Genomic DNA, 27094 nt, shown 5'->3' with positions numbered 1-27094 from the left:
AAACTCAATACCTCACATAGCACCGTAGTTTCAGCTATTCAATTAGAACAGATAATATTAAATTAAACTACTCTTTATGGTGAGGAAAGATTATTACTATTTAGCGATTTAAAATGTTACTATCAATTAACAGGACTTCAAGTAAGTTTTTCCAGTGATAAGATAATTTTTGCTATTCACTTCCCTATATTTATAAAAGAAACTTTTGAACTATTTGCTATCCCTACAAACCAAAACATTATAATTCTCAAACTTCCTTACCTCATAACTGGCACTTTACCAATCCAACCAATTTGCACCAATACCAAGAAGAGATTGAGATGATTTGTACGTCTGTTAAAATGCCTTAGGATCCCAAATGGATTACTGTACTACGTCCCTTATAAGAAAAGCAGAGAATTTAAATTGGGTTATCGTTCACCCTATCGATCAAAAATACGTTCTAGTTATACCTGCTAGCACCAAAGTCAAGGTACAACAGATGTGCCAAAAATAAAGAATTTTTCTTCATCGATACACCTAGTCTAATGGAAATACCATTTACATGGCGTATAAATTTATTAGGATCACAATTGTGAAATCAAGAAGATTTGAAAATCATTTTCATCTACCAGTTGTAACATTTACCAACATGGAGATGCAACTGCCAGAGGAAACAATCCAACTAGACTCAATTGACTTCAGCCACATCCGATCATTAGCAGAGTATCTGTTGGGTTTTAAACAACTTTTCTTTAACTTTCAATATTAAGTATAAAATAAAGGCCAACTGATAATCTAAAAAATTATTAAGCATTTATATATTACAGGAACTGAAAAATCGTTTACGGCCGAATTCGGTAAAATAATATTATAAGAAGAGTCAAGCGACACACGTCCCACCAGTAACACGTTCGGTACGCGCCACCCTTCTTAGTCGCAATTAATTACATTTTTTAACATTGCGCAACTAAGTAAATTTGTTCTTCTGTTTTTCCCCTTTTTGGGATTATTTGATTATTACCTTAAGTTTCGTAATTCAGATTGTGTAATTCTTCAAGAATCATTTAGTTAATAGATGCAGAGGTGTTAATCCAGAAAGTGTTGATTCTTTTTGTTACACTAATGAATTACTGGTCCTTCGCTGGGTATGGAGGCCTGGTTAAAAAATCAATAAACTCATAATAAGAACCAGCTAAGTAGCATTGGAGGATTGGGCAGACATATCCAGTATCCAAATATACTGAAAACCCATCCAGAGGAAGAAGAAATAATTCATCCTGCAGCTTGGAGCTTTGATACAACCCTTGGAACGATATTAGTTATATGCTGTATATTATTTGCTATCTATGAGCTTGCCAAAAAGAAAATGACTACTGAAGAAGAGCTAGAACTTTAAGACACAAAAGAAAAAGATGCTACCCCTAGTACTTCGAAAAGCAACACATCATCCCTGTTGTTTTCAACTTAGACGGGCGGAGTTATGTACACAATTGTGCCGCCCTATACATAGTATTTTGCTTATGTATATGCTTATTTAGTTATATTGTTTCATGGTTTATTTGCAATATTAGTCTATATATTAACTTGTTATATTAAGTTAATCTTCGTTCTTGCTTTGAGTATTCTGTAGCGTAAAAGAAAACATAACTTAAAAGTATTATAGTTTTTTTTTCTCCTGTTGAATGCAGTTTGTGTTTACAAATTTGCTTTTTTTCATGCTTAGAAAATCCGAGTTTTTACATTTACTTCATTTATTTCAACTCAAATTTTATTTGATTCTAAAATGGTTTATTCAACTGCAGAAAAAGTATCACTGATTGAACTATATTACGGAAATGGTAGATGTGTTTATGTTGCAGATCAGATATTTAATTATATGAATCCAGATCAACATGTTTAGCGAAGATACACAATTGAGCTGGTGACAAAGTTTAGGGGACAGAATAAGTTGCGAGATTACGAAGAACTGAATAATAAATAATCCAAATTTAGCATTTGTTTTTCCGATGGGTGTTTACAGTCAACATCCTGTGAAATTTAATGTCTGCTTTGAAATTTATGGCCAGTGTTTATTCGATCCTTTTCTTATCTAAATAAATCTTAACGGTGAAATATATTTACAATTATTAGAAGACGCGATCGATTCTGCATGCACAGAAACGTTGGAAAATAATAATAATTATGTTTTCAACAAGATTTCAACAAGATATACCTCCTCATTAGTCTCTTGCTGTTCGAGAATATTTAAATCGGACGTATCCTGGCAGATGGATCAGCCGAAGAGGACCAATAGAGGACCAATGAATGTCGGGCCATTACACCAGAAATGATTCATAATGTCCAAAGCCGTTTTGGACAAAATCTTTATTATTGTATGGATGCAGGAGACCAACACTTTAAGCACTTCTCATAAACAATGAAAAAGATGTAAATGGTGCCAAAAACTGTAGAACCTATTTATAAAAAAATTAATAAGGTTTACTTAACTTTACCACTTACTGTTAATTGAGAAGAAGGTTGTTCGCAATGCCATTTTTTACGTAACGTGGCCAATGACTCGTTATCAGAATCAGAAAGCCAATCATCCACAAAACCATCCAATTGCAAAATATTCTCATTAGTACTTTTTGTAGGTGTCGCGAGCGATTCCAATGGCATACTTAAATCAAGAAAATGTTCATTAGAGTCATCGTTTACATCTTCTGCCTCCACCTGGGATAGAATACATTCTTCATCTTCTTCAACTCCATTTTGTGCACCCTGAAATTAATACATTTATTTTGTTCATTAATTTTAGTTTCTATTTTGGGACACATCTAAAATGTTTACCTTGTCATTAGCCATATGTTGCAACATATTTAAAAACTCCTGTGCTTCCTCATCAAGACTAACATCAAATTGTGACTCGTTAGGCGTTATAGTATCATATAAGCCCTGACTACAAGTAACGCTAAAAGTTTCATCTAATGATAACTCCAGTGAGGAAGTAGAATGAATATCAATTTGTGATGCATTTTGGAAATTCGATTTGGTATGTCTTGGAATTTCTGCTGGGTAGATTGATACATCCAGACTTTGCTAAATAAAAACAAAAAACTATTTAGTTTATAGTGGATTTAAAAAGAACTTACTTTTTGTATATCTTCATTTGTGACTAAAACAGCTAGTCGTTCTCTAAGACTCTGCTGAAATATCAAGTGAGTTTTTGTAGAATCTGTATCAATATCCTGTAGTTCTAAAAAATTTCCTAACTGCGAGTTTTCACCCTTATTCCTTCTTCTCAGCTTTTCATCATCCCACAAAGCGGCAATGCCTGGATTAACGCCTACGGTTTCTTGCCTGTTTAGGATATGTTCAGCGTTTATATCACCTTCTAGTTCACATATTGAGGTTCTCTTAATTATATTTGGTCGACGCAAAGTTTCGTCCAGATCAGAATACTTTTCATCAGGATTCGTCCTGTATTTAATATCAGAAATTAACATACTGCTCATTCCATGGAGATTATAGTCGATCATAAACTGAAGGGTAAAATTTAGATGGGCTTCGTGTGGCTGATAAATTTCATCCAAAGCCGTTCTTCTAAGTAATATATCTCCTACTTTTGCAATGAGGGCCGGATTATACAGAAATATTTTAAAAAATTGGTGCTGGTTTAAGTGATATCCGTACATCGGTCTATAAATTAAATTACTAGAGTGGTCCAATAAGAATGTTTAAAAATACCTACATTCCAGATACCAAACATATCTTATAAACATGTTGAGCATTTGAGCTGGCTTGATTAAATGATATATTTATAGCCTTATCCAATGCCATTGCTATTTTGTACATATGCTCCTCTGAATTTCCTTTCCCATTATATGGAATATATAAATAAGGAAATACTCCATGAATATGTACACATGTTTTTTTTCCTATAAAGTATTAGAAATACATTAAAATTACTAATTAAAAAATTTCTATTGAATGAACTATTATATCAAAATCGCTAACTTGAACAAAGAAGACTTTGTTTCCTTGTTTGTAAGATGCCCTTATATGTAGTAAAGCAATATTTCAATCGCCACAATTAGTGCTTGTGATTTACAAATTAATACTTATAAATTAATCAATTCATTTCGTAAAGATTAGTAAAATGTATGAAATAAGTAATATAACATATTATCTGAGGTAACTGACAATAAAATTTATACTTTCTTATAATTGTACTATATTCTTACCATTTTTATCTGATCCAAAACATCTTAGCACAGGAACATGTGTAATTGCAGAACTACGAAATTCAGAATATGTTAAATCTAGTCCAGGTATTGGGGAAGACATGTAGTAGTCAATTACGACTATCCTTACTTGATTTGGATTTGGCATTATTAAAAAATTATCTGATGCTAGTAGGCATGCAGACTAAAAAAAATATTTGTTATGATAAAAATTTTTAATTTACTTCTTCTAAATTCTGTTTTATTGACAGCTTTACTTATTTTTTAATGCTTTTTTTTCTCAATCTGTTTTGTTATGATTAATTTTGGTAATGTGTGTAAATTTTATGGTAAAGTGTTTTAGATGTTATGTTTGTTTGAAATTTGAAATTTTTTAGTTTTTAGGATGCTTGTACACAAGATTTTGTTGTCTTACGTAATATAGCACATTGTCTTTCTTTCTTTCTTTTCTTTCTTTCTTTCTTTCTTTATAATACTATATCGTAGATAATCATCATCTTATACATTTATTTATTTAAATAAAAAACGCATTTAAATCATATAAACTTATTCTTGAAACATATTTTTTTTGTAGAATTCTTAAAAATTCTGGGCAGTTGATATGGATAAGGGGTTAAAGATAATAGGGAAAATAAAGAAGCAGTCACCAAAAGAAACAAGAACTGAATAAAAAATTGTATAATGTTGAGAAATTAAAGGGCATTCTAAATAAGTAAAGGAGCAAAATCACATATTGAGAGATAATGAAATGCCGTAATGAAAATGTAATATAACGGGTTTATTTTGTTAAACTAAAATTTATTATGTAATGGATATTTTCTAGATTAGTATCAATAACATATAGTTTGTTGCCAAATATCTAGGGCATCTTTTGTTATTAGGTAACCTTCAGATTTCGTACCCATTAATTGTCATATGATACATCATAGGATTAGATAACTAGGTGACCTAAGGAGGAGTTATCAGCTAGTGGCAGTTGAGGGTGTTAATGGAAAATAAAGTTAATATAGTGAATAACTGTTCTGAAAACAACAGGTATTTTTATTATTAAAATATTTTTTTTTACATTTTCATAAAAAATATTGTCTTTTTTTTAAAGATTTTCTTAAAATGATTACAAAACGTTATATTTTTTAAAATTTCTTGTAACTAAGTAATGTTCACTAAGAGTGAATATTGAATTGTGACCACACAAAAAATCTTTCCTGTACGATTGTCTAAAGGAATAGAAGGAAAATCGACATGCCTCGGGCGCCACTCTAAGTAAGTAAAGGAGCTTAGAGTCCCTTATTGCCTCTCGGGTATGCTTTTAAAGAGTGGAGAAATCAGGTAGTGATCCAACATTTATTATGACAATTTAATACTCTAACAGGTTTTAATGCTTAAATATAATAAAATCATTCCTTAAAATCTAACAACCCCAGTTACCCATCTCTATGATCTAGCACAGGCAGTTTATCAGTGAAAATGTATTGAAAAATCTAGCATACTATATTAAAAGAATAATTACAAGTGGTATCATTAAAGGAACAGAGAGATTTTATATACAAGCGGTTATGACCCAGTTATTACTTGCCTTATAAAAACAAAGGAATATAGGCCCAACAACAATTTCAAATTTAAAGAAAACAGTGCGATTGTTATGGATAATACATCATACCATTCAAGGCTTTCTAAAAAAATCCCAAACACATCTTCACATAAATTGGAAAGTTGTAAATACCAAATCATGGGACAAACAGTATGTAGTATATAACGCTAAAAAGTATGGTCATATTATCTTCAGATTTCCTCTGAATTATTGTATATTTAATCCTATCAAGTTGATTTGGGGACTTTTTGGATTTGATAAAAGTTATAAATTTGATTAAGGAGGACGTTATGAATTTAGGAAAGAAAGAGTGGAGAAAGTCTTAGGTAAAAAAATTATAAGATATGAAAAGGAATATCGTAATTTGCATTAGATTATTTTAAATGAAGGGGACCATTTCATTATAAATTTGGCTCATGATAAGTCTGATGCAGAAATTGAAGATCCATGGCTAAACTATTTATTGTTCATTATGGTAAGAAAACCCATTTTTTATTAATTAAAAGTTTAAAATGTTGTTTTTTACAGTTTTTTGTTCATGATTTGTCTTACAGAGACACTATAAAACCAGTTTAAATTTTTTTTTTACAGTTACTACCACACTTGTTCTGGCCCAGAGAGGCAAGACTACTTCTTTCATAATTCAATGGAAGAAAAAAGGCTATTTTACTTAAATAAATTTAAAAATTACTACATTTTTTAAATCTGCTTTAGTATCCATATGCTTCAGTGCAAGATGAAGTTGGAATCCTAAGCGGCAACAGAGGGACTGTTTCCTTCCTGGAATGGAAGAAACTGCTAATAAAAAAAAGGCAAAAAAACAAAGTTTAGAAAATTGTAATTACTCTCTGGGCCAAATTCAAATGAGTGTAGATGTAGCGTTTTGTATAAGATTTTTAGTTTTTAGTATAAGCATTTATTTTTGTTAATTTTCATCTCACCTCTCCTATTATGCACAATATCTAAATATGGCAAACAAATTGATAAATATTACATTCAGAATGCAAAGTGTTTTTTTTATAAGTTAAATGTGTGTCTAAAAGACATGTATAAGACATAGACAGCTAGATGATTTTTAATGTAAAAGTTTATTTTAAAAATATACTTCCACTTTTCTGACTATACAATTTCTTTTTATCAAAAGATGTTGGTACTAAATATAGAAATGGGGTTTTCAAGAGTAACTTATTTTAATAATATATTATAATATGAATAAATTAAGAAAAAACAATAATAAAGGACATTGAATGTGGCAGCCAAAATCCCCGTTAATAATCACCAAATAAAAATAAATCTCAATACCCAAAAAGAAGAAATATATAAAATTTAAAGACAAACCAAAACATTTTCCCCTTTTTTGTCAAAAAGTAAATCTTTAATGCCTTAATCCACAGAATAAATGGGCCTAAGTAATTTGTACCACCTATTTCATCAGTTATTATAAACACCCCACTGATGGCGCTAAAAACTAAACTTATTAAATTAAAAATTTTGGTTAAACGGATTTTCCGTACTTAAATATTATCTTTAAATTAAATATGATCTTGCTATCGGCTATCCTGAATTTCTAACTTTATAAAACTAAACCCAAAAATCCCGAAAAATAAAAATTTCAATACAAATAAATTTTAAGATTGGACTTGTACAACTTTTCACGGCTGTGACTGAGGTCAAGCGTCTAAAAAAAATAGAACGTGGGCGTACGATAGTCAAATTTTACAAATCAAATGTATACATTAAAAAAAAAAGTTTAAAATTTATTTAAGGGAATGATTAAATATCGCTTAGAACATTACTTCATGACTATTTCCACATAAAATTTTGCGATTTAAACATGCATGCCATGTGACAATACAAGCAACACCGGCACACGAACTATTCACGTAATATAACACGGACTATAACATCAAAGATTCTAATAGATCTCTGAACTGGACTTTACATAAAGTGTACTTTGCTTAAACAGTACGGTATTACTAGGGTCTTGAATGCTTGGGCAGTTGACAAAACATTAAAAAAACTTCTACTCCTCCATATACAGTGAAAAATTATATGACATATCAAATGCTTCCGTGGTGTCTCAAGGTGGTAGTTTCGGTCTCTTACCGCCATCTATACAGTGCATTTACAATAAAACAAACAAATTCATTTAAAATTCAGGTTTTTTTTTCTTTTATTTTTTGGACACATCGATAAGTATTATCATTTACGCGTTTTTTTAAATTAAACATTTCTATACGGGGAGCCTCAGATAGAAACTATGGCACAACATTCATTTGTTTAAAAAGAACACACCTTGTACATTAAGATGTGTTATAATTTTATGATATATTCTGAATACTTTATGTATAACAAAGCATTTGCCTAAAGTCAATGGTTTGTCAAATATGACGTAACAAATGTACTAACAAAACATATTAAATTAAAACAAACATTTATTGTAGATTTATTGCAACTTATCTTTAATCTGTTGTATGTAATTTCTTTGAAAGTTTTGAAAAAAACATTCTTTTGACCGCCGAGTGCATTTTTGTGAGCAGATTCCTGAGACGCGCAAAGTGACAATGTACTCAACGTGTTTAAAAAATAAAAGAGAAAAAAAATTAATTTTAAGTGAATCTGTTTCTTTCATCGTGAATGCACTGTATGGCGGAAAGAGACCGAAACAACCACGTCGACACAACACGGATTGTTGATCTAATATATCATATAAATGCGGCAATTTTTCATACTTTTATGCCTTGCCGACGCTTTCTTTTTATTTCTGCCAAAAAGCTAACCTTCATTTATCAAATTTTCCAGAAAATTTTTCCATGTCTTTAGTTTAGTGTGGTGTGCTGCCATTAGTTTTTATTTAGGTGTGGTAGGAATTTCTAAAAAAGCAGTCAATTATATTATAATTATTGTATAAGAACTAAAAAATAAACAGTAAAAATTTTGAATTGAATATAGACATTGGCGATATTGCATTTGCATAAGTAGTTATTGCAATAGAGGTCTTAAACCAGATACCATCCCTTCAGTTAAGCTTGCAGGCTTACCTAAGGTCAGTTAGAATGATCTTTGTAGCAAGTGGCCTCACCAGAGGTGGTAAGCTTAAGCTGAATTATTATTAAATGATTAACTGCTCGGCTTAAACTAAGCTTTTTAAATAATCATTTACCGTTATCATATTAAAAAAATATTAACCTAGCAATATGTCTCTTGTATGGACAAATGACATATTTAAAATCAAAAAAATATATATATTTTTTTTTTGAATCAAAGATATATAGAATATTTCATTTAAAATTGTCTTTTTTCGGACCATTATTATGAAGAACTAATCACTTTTGATCACACAGAGCAGCAGCCAACAACAGAATATCCACCAGGCTGACAAATTGTCATGTATCTGATACTTCAAAAATAAAGGTTAAAAACTGCACCCAGGAGTAATACAATAGGATCCTTCATGGATAATATGACAAAATGGGGTAAGGTCTTATTCTTTTAATTGATTTTAAAATTTAATGGTCAAAAATATGCTTTTTATTTCTAGACATCAGAGATCAAAATAAATTATGCAGTGAATCTCAATACACAACAGAGTTCATCTTATTTGTCTAGAGACTTTTTGACAGCTTCAATATCAAAACTTACTTTAAATCTCACGCAAATCTAAGAGAACAGCAGTTTCAATAGTTTCAATGCAAGAGCAATTTTGGAAAAATTCTATACAAATCTTGGACTCTAAGAATTGTTCAAAGGCAAATAGAAAAATGGTAACTCCTGTAAATTTTCCTTTTAAATATTGCTTATTGCCTCTTTCATTACTGATTTGTTGAGTTATTTAATTTATAATATTTACTAAGGAACAAGACTAGTGAATTGAGTAGGGAGTAATTCCTTAGTGATTTACAAAAAATTTCTTTCCTCTTTACATTTACTAAAACCTTTTGCCACACCTGGTGTAAATTCTACTTTTCAAACTTTGCTCTTCATACAACAAAGTTTCTTGTTAAATTAAGTTGTGAGTTTATGAGTTTATTATACATTATGGAATTTGGAAGAATTTTTATAATTTATTTAATATTTTAACAAGCATGTATAACTGTTAATTTTGAATGTATAAATTGTGATTTTTCTATATATTCTCTTTATAATATAGTAATACATTTTGTGAAGACTTTATCTTTTGTTTCTGCCTATAATGTTTAATTATTTCCTCTTTCATTTCTAATTTGTTGATAGTTATTTAACTTATAATATTTACTAAGGAACATTACTGGTGAATTGAGAAGAAGCAATAATTTCTTTGTAATTTTATAAAATTTTTATTGTCCTTTATACATTTTACCTTTTGTAACAGCTTGAATAAATTCTACTTTCAAAATTTGATCTTCACAGAAGAATGTTCCTAATTAAAGTAAGTTGTAAGTTAATAATGCAAAATGTAATTGTGGAATTTGGAAGAATTTTTATATTTTATTTAATGTTTTTACAAGTATGTTATGTAGCATATTATTTTTCTATTTAATTTAATTTTTATTGTAATAAAGTAACTGCTCTATTCATTACTCAAGCGCATCATAATATAGAATATAGTATATATATGTTATAATATAGAGTTAAATAAAGCAACAATTTTTAATTATGTCCCGGAAAATGTGGGAAATCTCTCAGGTTCAGGAAGAAAATAAAAAAATTATATGGAACTTTCCTATACAAAAATTGTCTATAGACCCTCTCTACGAAGATATGGCCTCTTAAAGACGACGATGTAAATAGGTTTTTCTTGAATAACTTTTGAAGTACTTAGTATAATTTAATAAAAATTTTATGTTATCAACACTACTAAGGACCTCTTAAAATGGAGTCCTTAAAACACATTTACCTTATTTATTTTACCAGGAGCGGACTAGGTTGTACATTATAATGTTTCAATTTTTAACCCGGTATGATAAAGACTCTGAAATAATAATAATGGATAGGGTGAACCTTAAACTACAGAAAAGGCACTCTTGTTCATTATCAATAAAATGAACCGTTTTGGTGAAAAAAAAATAATTAAGGAATCACTGTTTTATTTTTATTATGAAAAGAATCATGATATGTTCTTTTTTTCAGTGATTTGGTTATTCAAACAACACAGAAGTTCAATTTTCAGTTAGTTAATCTGAGAAAAGTACATGTTTTTCAAAATGCATCACCATTAAAAAAAAATAAACTATAAAACACAAGAAAAGAAAAATTGTGATAAAAGTGTGTCATAAAGTCATTTAAATTAGCGGCAGCTTATGACTATTTTAAATTAAATTGAAATTTGTCAGATCCAAAAAAAACTTGAAATAAAATGTTAATATGCAAAAACAATTTAAGTCATAGTATACACACAGAGCATGAATCTGTACTGTTCTTGGAAAAATTTATTTATATATGAAACTTTTCTAAATAACCATTTTATCTTATCTTGAGGTCCAACTATGATTTTTCCTACCACAGGCTATTTCATGAGGCAAATTAATGAGAAAAAGTAATTTTTTATGATTAGTCATTGAGTGAAGGTAATAAAACAGAAAATATGGTCTATTTTTCTTTTTGCACTGATTTTTCATAAATCTTTATTGTTATCATCAGAATGCTCAATTATTGAAAATAAGAAAATATAATTAGTCTTAAATATACTTATATAATTAGGCAGGATATTGCAAAAAAGAAATAAGCTCAGATATCAGATCAATAGATTAAATATTAGCTTCGAGGTAGATATATAACAAAAAATCTATTATACTTCAAATAAATTATTGTATTTGAGATATTATGAATATTGTTAAAGATTTAAGCTCATAATTCTTTGATACATGAATGAGTCTATTTTCTTCTTTTTATAAATTATAAGAATATATAAGATAGTATAGTCTCAATTTGATATTTGTCTAATTTTTTTACATAATAGTAAGATAAATATTAAAAGATGGCTAAAACTAAATACTATACATAATTATAAACAAATACAAGAGTTGTTAAAAATATTCTTCATTAAAGATTTGTTAGAAATACTCTTCAACTTCATAAAGTTCTAAAAAAACACAATGGAAATTATTTTTGTAGATTTTTTAAAAGTATTTTGATGATTATATGTATATATTTAAAACAACTTTTGAATACAAATTTTTGTTAAAATGGGCAACAATTATTTTCGTAAATTTTATGTCATTATAAATAAATATATTTTCTTACATATAACCCTTTTCATATAGGAATTATTTTTGTCAGTTATAACAAAAATCAAGCAAAAGGAAACTTTTTTTTATGTGCAAAGGATTGGTTAACAAACAATAATGACAATTTTTAATCGTTTCTTTAAGTTTAATGTTGCAGTTTAATGCAAAAGCAGGAAATTTTATGAATGATGAATTTTTATACAAGTTTTTTACTGATTTTTGTCCTGATTACCAAATAATAAAGCTACCTTTTAATTTTAATTTGATTTGTTGTAAAGTCTTTACTTTTCATATTTTTAGGAGTCTATTTTTTTCCAAACCAAATTAAATGTCACTTCAAATTGAAAATGGCATCTACTGAATCTACTACTAAACTATTGTTTGGGACTTGGCAGTTCTAAAGTTAAGATATCTGCAATATGTATTGTTAAAAAAAAAAAAAAATAAATGTTTGGGAATTCAGATTATTTGATGAAACAAGTATGCTACACAATTTTGGTTTTTTTTTTTAATTATGGAAGGAATCTGCAAGTGAATTTTAGCTAAAGCCGGCATCATTTCATACATTTCTCTAAGGTTCACACTGAATGACAAGGTCGAGGACAAGATCTAGATTTATCCTTTATTAAGCCTGACTTTTAAAAATTACTATTTACCTACTTTCTAAATTTGGACTTAAAATGAAAGTTATCTTTCATTGCATTTATTATTAAATGAGTCAAAGTTCCATATTTAGTCTTACCCTGTCTTGGATCAAAATATGATGATGAAGATTGAATATACAAGATAACAACCAATAGCAGAGTCTGTTTTTATAGTGAAGTAATATAGTTTTTTATTGTATTACTTCACTGAAATTATGTATGATAATTGTACAATTTGATGTTTATTACATGTCTCTTATTTTAAATACAGTTGCTTCTACCAACATTCTCTATGGCATTCTATTTATCAAAGGTGACACCTATTCTTCAACACAGCACTTTTGAAGATAAAGGAACTACTAATTAGATTATTCTTCATGGCAACTATATTATTATAACCTTTCTCGAAATTTTCTCAAACCTTCACGTGTTTGGTGTTTCCCGGTTTCCCATATACTAAGATTCTAAGGTTGTATGTTATTTACCATAATAGCTTTAGTACTAGATCAGCCAGACTGGCAAATAATAGTACCTACACCTCTAAACCTTGATTTTCATATAAATGAAAAGCACTTTGGTAAGTTTGTTATGGATTTTCATATATTACTTGGCATACTTATTATATATACTTATTGTTTATGGTTTTTACCATTCTAATTTATTTTATTTTTTAAATTCATTCCTGTGGTATTTCATACTGATGTGGCCTGGTGGAATCCAATTTGAGATGTTTCATAAGAGATTTGTTGTGTTTGTTATTTTTTCTTGTTTATTTATTTATTTATAAATCTAGATTTGTTTTATGACCATGATAATGATAAAATGTGTTATATGTGGTTATTAAGAGGCACCCTTAATAGATAATTAGTGCTGTAATATAGATATATTCTTAAAAATACTCTGGAGGCTATAGTTAACTAAAAAGCATTTTTAAGGACTTGGAATAAAGCAAAATTCAGCAAATGCAAATAAATTTGTTAAAAAAAGGTATGGAGAAAGGGACTTACCTTACAACTGTTTACCAGATAGTGTTGATTGGTTAGGAGGATAAAGACCAACTTACTAATATTTGTAGAAAGAAACAGATAAAGAAGGGATTAATTGTAAGTAAAACTGCAACAACTGAAAGAACTAAAAAACTCAGCTGAACTGAATCAGTCTAAACTCTAAACCACAGAAAACAAAGGGAAATTGGAGGATCCTTGGTTTGTTTTCTGTGCTCTAAACTGCTATGGCTTTTCAAGTTTTCATTTTCAAACCACTTGCTGTGTCCTGGTTTATAAAGGCGCGTATACATTGAACGCGACGCGCTTGGAACGCGCCTGATACAATTTGTAGTTAGAACGCGCCCATAGAGTAATTAAAAGTATATTTAATATTCATTTCTCTATAGACGCGCCTGCCACGCGCTACCAACGAATCTATTGTATTTAATAAGAATAAATTTTTATTTAAAAGTATAAACAACAGAACACAGAACACAAATATATTTGTAAGAACCGCAGTTAATCTTTTGGTTGACAACTTTGACGGTAAGTGTGACGTATTGTTCCCCCGTCACTTAAAAATAGATCTAAAGAAATAGTCGCTGAAACGAATTGGTTGCCAATGCATATTGCCACGATCACCGAACACAAATATGCGAAACCCAAAAATGACCACTTGACCCCTATTGGCCAACCCATTTTTATAATGGTAATTCCCTTTTGATCTTGGCCACTCTTAAACTTAAAAAAAAAATATATTAAATAACGGTAATGAAGTTGACGACGCTGACGTTTCACGTGTGACCTGTTACGAAGTAAATTAATTTTTTTCATTGACATTGTTTTTAAACCATAATTAGAATTCTAAAAATCACGACCGATCACTCGAAATGAATGATTCTAAATCATTCTCAATTGTGAGTATAGCAGATTGCCTAGTTTTTGGCGAATTGTAAAAGACGCTTAGCTAGATCGTCTGCAACAGGGGCGATATCGCCTTCTTACTTAATACGTAGATAATGTATCACCATCATTGTTTAAACGTATTTGGTTTACTATTTCCCAAAACCGAATTATTGTAAATTGTCTGCCTGTATTGCTTATGATAGAATAATATATAAAGTTGTTTATTTTGACTATATAAACCCTTCCTAATTACAAACTCTCATAAAATCATCTATATTTTGATTTTTATAGATGGTTGTATCTATTGATGTGGAAATACTTACTGTACATAGAAGAAGAGTAAAAATAGAAAGAAAATAAAAGTGCTTTTAACACAATTTGTTAAGAAAATACAAGTAAAGATTTAAATAAAGATCATCATTTTCATGGTATTAGGATTTATAGGATTTAAGTTAAAATTTAAATTTATAAGGCGAAGCGACGCCTTGCCAAAATACAAAGAAAGAAAAAGTCAACGTCAAAAGTGTCACTAACAATACTACTCTCAAATTTTTCTAATATCAAGTCACCTCTACATTAGAAACCGTAAGATCACCCTAAGATGGTCGCTGTCCAAAATTCCGTTTAGGCAAATCAAATTTCATGGGGCTGTCTGAAGGGTTTATTATATACAATACTTACTAAAGGAAGTCTGGCTCCTAGAAAAGGCCGGCGATCGAATTATAATTACACAGGCTCGGCAATCGCCGGTAAAGCAGAGTTACGCGTCCTCTCCCTTTCCTCGTCTAAGGTTGTAAGATTTAAATGACACTATTCACAGTACACAGAAGGAAATAGTAGTATAAGGATAGTATGATAGTATACTAGTATACTGAAAAACTGTGTTAAGAACTATGAATTAAGTGTGATGAAAATCGTGATTTGTTGTATCTACAACTGCAAAAGTAGAAGTGACAAAAAGGAGCCCTGAATCAGTTTCCGCAAGCAAGATATTATAAACTACTATTTCTCTTATCAAATAAAACACCTTTTATTTAATGTTGAAGGTATTTAATGTACGTGATATTCTGATATTATCTCTAAAATTGCTAATTAAGCCATATATAACTGTAGGAGAAATATAAAAATAGTGGACTGTATCTTTAATTAATTAATGCATAAAAATTTAAGACGACGGCCAAGACAACCCCAAAATAATTTATGGCTCACCTTGCTATCGCTTCTGTTCAGGACTGCTCCTCCAGGTTCGCCTCCAAATATTTGCTGGGTTTGACGGTGTGCCGGCACTTATAATTTTTGGAATTCACTCGCGTGTCTTTATATATGGAGAGTGACTTATTTGGTCAGTAGTTTATATACCAATGCTCATGCTGCCAGTTCCCTTCAATCAGGATCGATGCAGTATTGGACTAGAGGCACGTGCGACTCTTCTCGGTCAAAATTAAGGTTGTCTTACATATGACGCGATAAAAAGCGCGATAATGATTTAGCAAAAAAAACTAAAGAAAATGTAGAATACAACTTTAGATATTAACAACGATCAGTAGCACGACGAAGCAAAACTCATGTTAAATATAATTATATGAATATTGACAATAAAAAAAAGAATAAGAATAAATAAAGAAATAAGTCTTCCGATTTGACGGAACATACCGCCCACCTAAAATGTCCCACATTTTATATATATAAAGAAAAAAAAAATAAATGAAAAGTAACGCGAAAACTCTAAGGCGAAATACAGATTTCGCGAGAAGAAAAAATTAATTGTTTGGTAAAGGGCATAATTTTGAGACAGGACGGGAAACTGTTCCCTTATGTGTTTTTACCGTTACAACCCGCGTAACGCCATCCCTGCCCGGAAAACATTTTATGACACGACCCAACAACCATGAAAGGGGCGGTGCGTGGTCATCCTTGATTAATTCCAACGAATCAATGTTAATGTCTTTGCTTGGGTTATACCATTTGGATCTCTGATTAAGGGTATGCAAATATTCATTATGCCATCTCTTCCAGAAGTCCTGGTGGATACGTTGAATAAGTTGCCAGAGTGAAAGACGACCCAAGTTAATCTCTGTTAGGTCCGATTCAACGAAGGTATTTAAAGGTTCTAAGTGCAAAAAATGACTCGGGGTCAAGGGTGTTAATTCGTTAGGGTCATTACTTAGTGAACAGAGAGGTCGAGAGTTTAAGATTGCCTCTATTGAGGTCAGAACAGTGTTAAACTCCTCATATGTAAGGACATGCGAACCAACCACGCGGGTTAGATGGCCCTTTACGGCCTTAATTCCAGCCTCCCAAATTCCGCCAAAATTTGGGGCTGAAGGGGGATTGAAATGCCACAAGATGCCCTCTTTGATCGATGCATTACGCATATTTTGCAACAATTCCTTTGACGCACCTACAAAGTTTGTCCCACAATCGCTAAACATGTCTGTAACACGCCCGCGGCGAGAGATAAAGCGTCTTAGGGCGGCCAAAAAAGCATCGCTTGAAAGCTCCGTAACAAGTTCCAGGTGAAGAGCCTTTGTGCACATGCATACAAAAAGGCAAATGTAAGCCTTACAAGTTTTACTGCCACGATGCTTGCCCATAGTGATTAGGTATGGTCCTCCACACCACTTTTGTTGAAACATTTAATTTGATTTACCCGAAAAGATGGTAAATCACCCATAAGAGGAGCTTGTGATGAAGGGTTACACTTAAAGCAACGACAAAACTCGTTTATTAATTCTTCTTGAAGAAGGAATCCAAAAGCGTTGACTGAGTAGAAATTGGGTAGTTTGTAAACCAGGGTGCATATATTTAATGTGAGTTTGTTCAATAATTAGAGAGGTAATTTGATGATCACGGGGTAATAGACAGGGGTGTTTATGATTATAAGAAAAAGAAGCGTGCTTCAATCGTCCGCCCACCCTGAGAACACCATCCTTGTCTAAAAAAGGAGAGAGCTTCCGAATATATTTCGGTAATACTGTTAGATTAGGATTGGATTTCGAAAGTTCTGCCATTTCTTGAGCAAATGAAACTTTCTGAACTTCTCGGATTAAAAGTAAGAGAGCTCTATCCAATTCTGCCAATGTTACATGACCTTTATTGTCAACGTGTTTTGGAGCCTTCACATATGCACAGAAACGTAAAACATATGCAACAATACGAATAATCTTTGATAAAGAGGAGAATCTGGATATCAAATTATCCCAACTACTGGAGTCGAGGTTAATAAAACAATTCTTCCTTTTTCAAGGTCTATACTATCGTCAAGTATACAGGGATCATTAACCCATTCAGTAAGATGAGATGTAAGGAATTCTGGTCCAGCCCACCATTTTTCTAGATGAAGTAACTCGGGGGGAAGAAGACCTCTAGCACAGTCAGCAGGATTATTTTCCGACCTAATATGAGCCCAGCAATCCGCAGATAATTTTTCCTGAATATACGATACGCGGTTACTTACAAAAGTAGTCCATTTATGGGGAGAAGACTTTATCCAGCTTAAAGCTACGGTGGAATCAGTCCATGCAAACAATGACGAAATATTTATAGAATCAGCAAGCGCTTCTCTAACTGATGACATTAAATCTGCCAATAAGACAGCCGAGCACAACTCTAGCCTTGGAATCGAGATTGTCTTAAGAGGAGCTACTCTGCTCTTAGAATATAGCAAATACGTCTGAACGTTATCATCATAAGTAATTATGCGAAAATAGACCACAGCTGCATACGCCTTTTCCGAGCTATCGTAGAAGCGGTGCATCTCACACAATTTCATCTGGGAAGGGATAATCTTTCGAGGTAATAAAAGGCTCGATAGGGTAGAAATACCTTCTTTAAATAAAGACCAGTATTCTTTAATAAACTTAGGAGCAGGTTGGTCCCAGTCTAGTCCAGATGACCATAATTGTTGAATAATTATTTTCAAAGAGACAGTAACAGGGGAAAGAAATCCTAAAGGGTCGAAAATACGAGCCAAATCAGATAAAATGTTTCTTTTTGTACATGGTTTTACTTTAGATTCTATTTTAAAGACAAAAGAATCACTAAGAGGATTTCATTGCAAGCCTAAAATCTTGACTATGGAATCAGTCTCTTTATCAAAGGAACTGTGTCAAAGAGGTGTCTAAATGAGATATTAATAAAGGCGTATTACTCGCCCATTTTCGCAATTAAAAGCCACCAAGAGAAAGCAGCGAAATTAGTTCTTGCTGAAAGGCAAGAGCTGATTCGATAGAATCAGTACCGCTTACTACGTCATCCACGAATATTTCATTCTCTAAGACTTCAGATGCCCTAGGAAATTTAAACTTATAATCCCTAGCAAGTTGAGTGAGAGTTCTAATAGCTTGGTATGGTGAAGAAGCTACACCGTAGGTTACGGTATTCAGTTGATAGTCTCTCACAGGATCAGACTTTGAAAACCTCTATAAAATTCTTTGAAAATTTTTACAGGGTTGATCTATGAGAATTTGTCGAAACATCTGCTTAATGTCAGCAGTGAATGCAACAGCATGGATGCGATACTTTAACAGCAAGTGAAATATATCCTGTTGAAGCTTGGGGCTGACTAACAAAGTGTCATTAAGAGAAATATTATTTGCAGCTTTCACGGAGGCGTCAAAAACAACACGAAGTTTTGTGGTTGAACTTTCCGGACGAAGAATACAGTGATGAGGTATGTAATAAGATTTTTTTGTATCCTTATCTAAGGGTAATATTTTCATATGTCCCGTATCAAGAAAATCCCTCATAAAAGAGCGATATTCATCATGAAGCTCGGGATTGGATTTTAAACGATGTTCAAGAAAATAAAACCTACGCAAAGCGATATCTCGAGTGTTTTCAAAAACATGGAGTTCTAAATGTTTGAAAGGAAGATGAACATATCTCCCTGAGGAGTTTCGAGTATGAGTCTCTGAAAAAATTCCTCTGTAGCAACTTCATCAGGGGAATGAACATGGTAATTAGGGACTGGTTCCAGCTGCCAAAACCTTTTAACGATATCCATAAGTGTGGGGCCCACAGTAGCGCAAAGGCTATTAGGAATTGAGCGAGAAATAGATTCCTGGTAAGGCACACGACCCATAATTATCCACCCTAACTTAGTATTTAGAGCGACAGGCTTATCTATGGACTGCGATATCTGGCCTTGCTTCACAAGAAAACCAAAAACATCACCTCCAACCAGCATGTCTATAGGACCCGAGTAATTAAAAGTTTCATCCGCCAGTTCGAGATGAGAAAACTGAGGAAAGCAGTCTGTGGGTAAATCAGAAGAAGGGAGATTTTCGCAAATTTTAGTAATTACGGCAAATTCGAGAGAAAACCTGTGGTTCGTGAAACCTTTAGGAATGAAGGTGCATGTCACTTCATGAGAGACATTTGAGACAGTATCACCTAAGCCCTTAACAAACAGAGAAAGAGGTCGTTTGACTTGGCCCAAACGTTTACATAATTTGTTTGTAATAAAATTCACTTGACTTGCGCTGTTCAACAAGATTCGCGCATTGATAAATTGACCCTGGGAATCCAGAACCCGAATCTGTGCCGTGGCTAATAAAACAGAGCTTTCAGTATTTTTGTGTGGTTTGATATTGGTCAAGGCAACAGGCAGAGAATTTGGAGAAGATTCCTGCTCTACGGCAGGTGGCTGAGAAACTTCAAAGGAGTCATGATGTAAAAGGGTATGATGAGGCTTGGAGCATTTTTCGCACCGGCGACGAGATGAGCAATTAAGAGAGTTATGTTTTAAACCAAGGCAATTAGTGCACCATTTATTAGTTTTTGCAATTTTATATCTTTCGTGGGAATTTTTACTTAAGAATTCTGAACATTTATAAATTGAGTGATTATTTTTTTGGCAAAAGTAACATGACGCAGCACTAACAACAAAAGTTCTTTTTGGCATTGCTGTTTGTTTTATATATTTAGAAGTACTCGGCTTTACATCTTTAAAAGAGCTTGAGACGGTATCTAATGCGATACACTGCTTCTTAAGAAAGTCTAATAAAATTTCAAAATGCTTATGCCTATTATCAATCTCGTCAAGAGACTTACCACATTCGAGCTCGAATCTCGTAGCCGTGCCTGAATCAAGGCGATCAAACAGCATATAAAAGAAAATAAAATCCCATTGTGAAACAGGGTGACCCATATTCTCAATGGCAGTTAAATGTTCATTAAACGTATCTAATAAAGTTTGAAGAGATTTTGCATCATGCTGATCAGAAAGCTTCCCAGTCTTTTCAATCTCACGCCAGTGACTAACAGAAATTAATCGGTTATTCTCATATCTACCCTTCAATGTGTTATAGGCTATGGGATAATTATTATGCGTTAAAGGAGTACATTGTACAATACTTAGTGGGGGTCCTTCTAAGCAATTTAAGAGGTATGTAAATTTTTCTACATTAGAAAGACTTGAATTATTGTGAATAATAGAGTCATAAAAGTCTTCCAATTTCGGACAGTGCCATTAAATTTTTTAAGTTCCAGCTTAGGTAATTTAACATGACTGGGGGTTGCCTTTTCTGCCCCTTGCTCAGTATTATCAAACAATTCAGCGCAAGCAACTGGATTGCATAAAAATTTTCATCAAAATGTTTTCGAATAACCTGTTCCGGATTTGGAAACCTCTCCTCTTTGGGCCCAGCTGCGATGTTCCTTCGCTCTGATTTCTAGGGGGCGCTTCGTTTTACCTATGTATGAGTCACCGCACTCACATGGGATCCGGTAGACGCAATTTTTGGTATCCAACAGGCCATCTGGTTTGGTCTTTGATACCACGCTTCTGATAGTGGTGCTAGATCTAAAGGCAGTTCTAATATTGTACTTGCTGGCAATGCGTCGGATTTGTTCCGATGTACCCCTAATGTAAGGTATGAGTAGAAGTCTGGTTGTCGTGGTGGCCTCGTCTCTGATTTAATTTGGACGCGTCCTTTGGATGGTTCTACTTATTAGCTTCTTTGGATATCCATTCTGTTGTAGGTCTTTGTAAATGGTATCCACTTCAGTCTTGAGATCCTCGTCGTTTCTACAGATGGTTCGAGCTCTATTGTAGAGGGATCTTATGATGCCTACTTTGGTGGTTGCAGGATGGTTGGACTCATAGTGAAGATACTGGCCCATGTGTGTTGGTTTTCTATAAACTGAAGTTCGTAGATTTCCACCGACCTTTTTAGACCACCTTCAAAAACAAGGGTATAGTTTATTAAATAGTTATAAAATTGTTCACGCAAGAGCAGAGATATAGAGAGATCAAGAGATATTAAGAGCATTAAAGAGAAGGAGAGATGGATAAGACCATATAAATGAAATTGTTTTGATACACTAAATTGCAACAAATTTCTGAGAAGGTATAGCAAATAAAGAGAAACTGTCACAATATATAATCAAAACAATTGAGGGAGTTATGCGAGATATTATGAGTAATATTACAAATAATACCATATATAAGAAGAGAGAGGCAAATATCGCCTATGAGTATCACAAAGAGAGAAAGAGAGAGAGAAAATTTGGCAAACCAGGGGGTTTAATATTTGGGGGTAATAAGATTAATTACCAAATCTTTTACCAAAAGTCAATAAAAAATTTTATTATTTTATCAGCAATATTATTGTTAAGTAATATTACTAGACAAGCCAACAACGAAAACCAAATTATAAGTCCGGGCGTAGAGAGGAAATAATATTAAGTAAAGCCACCGAAACCGAGTTGATTTACTTATTCCACTCTGTAAAAATATAATAAGAGACGGACGAGGGACCAGCGGCGCTGCAACTGACGCGATACGCAATTATCGATATGTTGAGACGCTAAATGTGAGGAGAGAGATAGATAGACGGTACTGTCCGAATGACTCGAGAATAGAATTTCTATAATTAACCAAAATTTTAAACAATTTTAACATGAGGTTTACCAATATAGCAATACCGAATATTAATTTTGTATGCTCTTACACGTTTTGGATGTAATTTTTTGCTGAAATGTATGCAATCAAAATCCTAAATCCAAATCCGCGATCGAAGTAACCAAAAAATGTAGGAGAAATATAAAAATAGTGGACTGTATCTTTAATTAATTAATGCATAAAAATTTAAGACGACGGCCAAGACAACCCCAAAATAATTTATGGCTCACCTTGCTGTCGCTTCTGTTCAGGACTGCTCCTCCAGGTTTACCTCCAAATATTTGCTGGGTTTGACGGTGTGCCGGCACTTATAATTTTTGGAATTCACTCGCGTGTCTTTATATATGGAGAGTGACTTATTTGGTCAGTAGTTTATATACCAATGCTCATGCTGCCAGTTCCCATCAATCAGGATCGATGCAGTACTGGACTAGAGGTGCGTGCGACTCTTCTCGGTCAAAATTAAGGTTGTCTTACATATGACGCGATAAAAAGCCGCGAATAATGATTTAGCAAAAAAAACTAAAGAAAATGTAGAATACAACTTTAGATATTAACAACGATCAGTACCATGACGAAGCAAAACTCATGTTAAATATAATTATATGAATATTGACAATAAAAAAAAAGAATAAAAATAAATAAAGAAATAAGTCTTCCGATTTGACGGAACAATAACAGTCTCCGGACTCCGGACAAACAATGACGGTTTTTATTCATGAATTTATAATGAATGACTTATGACAGCTGAATAAACAACCGTTAAGACAGTAGCGGCAGTTGTTTTAATTTTAACTATTTTTACAGCCTGTAAGCAAAGACCGTAAGTATTAATAAAAAAATTTTGAATAAGATTTCCTACAAATCCAGACAGACGGAAACAGTGAGTGCAAAACACAAAAATTGCAGACTGGTCTCTCAACAAAAAATGAGAGGATTGGTTTCAAATATTTTTAAAGCAAATGGTTTTATTTTTTGGGTGAAAGAAGACGACTTCTAGATGATGAAGTGCCAACCATATTTGTGGAACTTCCAAAATCTTTGCAACCTAAGAGGGTATGTTTATTTATCATGTTATTGTTTTTTATAATTTTACCTAACCGTTATACTATTATATGTTAATAATAATAATAATAATAATAATAATAATAATAATAAGTACCCGAACCTGGCGCAGTTGTCTCTCTTTATATAGCTCTCCACTGACCTAGTTCAGGCTGTATTCGAAATATATAAACCAACATTATAACAATATGCTATATGTAAAGAAACATTCCCAAATATAATGTAATACAAAAAAAAGTTTTGTTCATGTTATTCTACAGTATATAACTCCTTGTGAGAAAAATTTGTTGTCATATACCATACTAAAATAAGTCATACAAATATACTTATGTATATTTATGTATATTATTGGTTACTTGTGTTATTTAGCACATACAGCTTGGTAACTCTGGGAGATTTTAAGTGCACAATTATTAATGTTATTCTCATAATATAGATTTAAAAAGATGTAACATAGAACATTGTAACTATGAGGTAACTCTACGTAGATCTGTACCTTTTCAGTGTAATTGTAAATTTTACAGTAAAAATTAACTAATAGGTGTGTTGTTTCAGGCATTAAAGAAAGCTCTTCCCCAAAAACGAGCTGGAGAGCCAATAGCATCAACCTCAACAGATGTGCAAGAAGAAGTGAATGAAGACACTCCCCGGAAAAAGAAGTTACGAAGGGAACTATTTGCGACAAAATCCAGAAGTCGGGAAAAAACAAGAAAAATAAAACTGTTAAGTCATAAAGTAAGAAGGTATAGAAAGATTGTGAAAAAAGGTATAGATAGAAGAAAATGTCCCTTTTATTAAATAATATGCCAAAAGTAACTACAAAAAATAAGAAATATTCGTCTGAATTGCGGAAATTTGCAATTACTATAAGTTTTTTCCCCTAAGGGATATGATTAAGATAGAAGGGTTTTTGATACATGTTTACGCCATCGAAGCACAATTGGTAAATAGTTTAGGAATGTTGATGCTGAACCAGAATTTACAAAAGAAACATTTCTAACATTAAAAAACTATGTACAGCTATCTGATAGGTCTGTTCTCCTTGCACTTGTTATTGATGACATTTCTATTAAAAAGCAAGTAGAATAGGATGGAAGAAAATTTCATGGGTATGTTTATTATGGTGTTAATTTCGAAGATGATCAGAATGCACTAGGTAGAGAGGCATTTGTTTTAATGATTGTATCTAAATGGAGCTTGGAAATTGCCAGTAGGATACTTTTTTGCAAATGGATTATCCGGAATGCAAAAAAGTTCTCTAGTGTCAGAATGTGCAGAATTAATTCGAGAAATAGTTGCTAAAGTCCTTTTATTGACTTTCGATGGTGCGCCATCAAATATTTCAATGGCAAATATTTTAGGTTGCTCAACGGAACTTATATAATAATAATAATCATAAAAATGTATTTATTTTTCTACGATCCTTGCCATATGTTAAAATTAGTTAGAAATATATTAGGAGAGGAAAAACATTTTAGCAGATGTTCACAAAAATCTAATAAAATGGCAGTTCATAGAACAATTAGAAAATTAGCAAAACAGCGAAGGTTTGTATTTAAGAAATAAACTAAGAAAAGCTTACATCAATTTTTTTAAACAAAAGGTGAAAGTTATATTAGCCATTTAATTGCTAAGTGAGTCAGTGGCCGATAATTTTAGAGGTTGCAAAGCTAATATATACTTTATCAAAATGATAAATAATATTTTTGACATCTTAAACAGTCAGCTCCTAGATACAACAAGCTATTTTTGAGAAAAATATTGAAATATCTAGAGAAATTGTTTCTTATGCTATTAAATATTTATCTACTTTAAAATGAATTACTAGAGAACTAGTCATTTACTCAAAAAGGAAAACAGGTTTTTCTGAGTTATATTATTTTTCCTTAATAGTGCATAGTTAATGTATGAAGAAGTTGTTTCTTAAAATTGTTTAGTTTATCTTTCCTACTACAAATTCAGTGAGGACCATTTAAAGTAATTTTTTTCATCGATTAGCTCATGGGGGGTGGGACAATAACCCTACTTCTGGAAAATTCACTGCTGCATATAAAAGATTAATCGTCAGAGCAGAAGTTAGAAGATATATTGATACTTGTAGGATCTAGTAGGTTTGAAAAACCAGAACTTAATATTGCATAACCTGATATGTTAGAAGAGAAGAAGAATCTCAAAATTACTTGAACTTAGTTCAAGTTTGAAAAGACCATGAATATATAATGAATAAAACATGAGAAGTGTGTATAATCCTTAACTGGGGGTAAAAACAATTAATTTAATTCTTTAATTTTGCAAAAAAATCGCGGTGGGTTAATGCATCCATCAACAGATTCGGTTGAAATTTATAAAATCAGTGAACTTTTTTCGGTATAAACGAGAATAAAATAAAAAATAAAAATGTTTTAAACTTCTTAAAAAGTACTATAATGTTTAATTGTATACCGGATCAATATTTTTCTTTTTTAAAAGAACACGCCTCTGAAAACAACACCAATCACATTTATTTTATATTCACTTTGTAAGTAAAAGGAAATCTGAAATAATAGACCCCATTAGAAACCACTACTAAATTGATATTGATCAAAGGACAATAAAATACATTTATATGTAGTATTTGTTTAAATACATATTTTTATTTTTTTTATATAAACTTATAGTTTTATATTATAAAACTGCATTAGGATATATTTACAATTTTTTTCGTTTATATATTTTGTTAAAATATGAAAATAAAGTCGTTCTGTTTTTTGACCACTTGCTTTCATAAAAAAAATATATAATTTTGCTGTTCGACTAAATTCATAAATATTATTATCTTCGCAAACATCCATCGTTTGTTCCGCCACTGGGCTAACTTGCCTGGTGCCACTCTCTTTTCTTGTTTAAGTAAAAATCTAATAAGCCAGATGCAAGGAGACGGATATAAGGAGTCTCATCTCCGCAACAAAAATGTCAATTGACGTCACGGTTAAGGCCATCGCTTAGATGGGGATGTTTTAATATTCCGATCGATTCGTTATTTCTTTACATGGTATATTCTGTGGCGCTGTATTTTTTACATGGATGATGTTCTTAAAATTTCATTATTCTTTTGGATGGAGTTTGAACAAAACCTTCTTGTGGTTTTACAGTTCTTAAGAAATATTGGGCCTATATTATATAATATAATACATTTTTATATATTTTGACAAATATATATGTTTTTATTTGTCAGCTGTCAACCGCTATAACTTTCCTTCTTAGCAGGGTTACTGGCCGTTAAACCAATGACGTCATTTGACGTCTCTCGATAAATACCTCTATAAATAAATATGAAGCAGTATTTAATTTTGGTTTTAACCACCCCTTCCACCCCAATTCAATGAAAAGTAAATAACCACTACTAGGTGGCCGCCATTTTGTGTGAATGTGTCCTTTTAATGTTGGTCACTGTGACAAATTTCATACGTGCCAATTGTAGGGAAATAAAACAATTAAAGTTTTTGGAAAATTATGTTTACATAAACAAAATATAAAGTTACTTTTAGTTAAGAATTCAAGATAGTTACCTTAGATCTGAGATTTTTTTTTACTTCTTTAAGAATT

The 27094-nt window shown here is 31.8% G+C and overlaps 1 protein-coding gene and 1 long non-coding RNA gene across 14 annotated transcripts in view; one reads left to right on the top strand and one right to left on the bottom strand.

The window, feature by feature from the left end:
* LOC126745256 (DNA polymerase zeta catalytic subunit) overlaps window positions 1–14008 on the bottom strand; it is a 125751-nt gene extending 111743 nt beyond the window's left edge. For 4 of the 11 annotated variants that reach the window (XM_050453014.1, XM_050453010.1, XM_050453012.1 and 1 more), the window contains exons 1-6: window positions 13654–13910; window positions 4206–4389; window positions 3713–3899; window positions 3114–3660; window positions 2812–3060; window positions 2482–2742 (exon numbers count right to left, since the gene is read on the bottom strand). Coding sequence is in view for 9 of the 11 variants with exons in the window: in XM_050453010.1 (XP_050308967.1) it covers window positions 2482–2742; window positions 2812–3060; window positions 3114–3660; window positions 3713–3899; window positions 4206–4353 (1392 nt within the window). In the remaining 2 variants the exon portion in view is untranslated. Of the gene's footprint in view, window positions 1–271; window positions 380–2481; window positions 2743–2811; window positions 3061–3113; window positions 3661–3712; window positions 3900–4205; window positions 4390–13653 lie in introns of those variants that run through there. The other 7 variants (XR_007663484.1, XM_050453019.1, XM_050453017.1 and 4 more) reach the window with 5 other exon arrangements.
* The window catches only part of LOC126745260 (uncharacterized), a 65218-nt gene extending 40131 nt beyond the window's left edge, over window positions 1–25087 (top strand). The window contains exons 4-6 of one of the 3 annotated variants that reach the window (XR_007663487.1): window positions 9141–9272; window positions 9338–9560; window positions 24065–25087. This is a non-coding gene — a long non-coding RNA (uncharacterized LOC126745260). Of the gene's footprint in view, window positions 1–9140; window positions 9273–9337; window positions 9911–24064 lie in introns of those variants that run through there. The other 2 variants (XR_007663486.1, XR_007663488.1) reach the window with 2 other exon arrangements.
* Window positions 25088–27094: the final 2007 nt, after the last annotated feature.

This window comes from Anthonomus grandis, chromosome 15 (assembly GCF_022605725.1).
Source record: "Anthonomus grandis grandis chromosome 15, icAntGran1.3, whole genome shotgun sequence".
Lineage (NCBI taxonomy): Eukaryota > Metazoa > Arthropoda > Insecta > Coleoptera > Curculionidae > Anthonomus > Anthonomus grandis.
The sequence above is the reverse complement of the archived record's forward strand: the minus strand, read 5'-3'. Positions and strand labels throughout refer to the sequence as shown.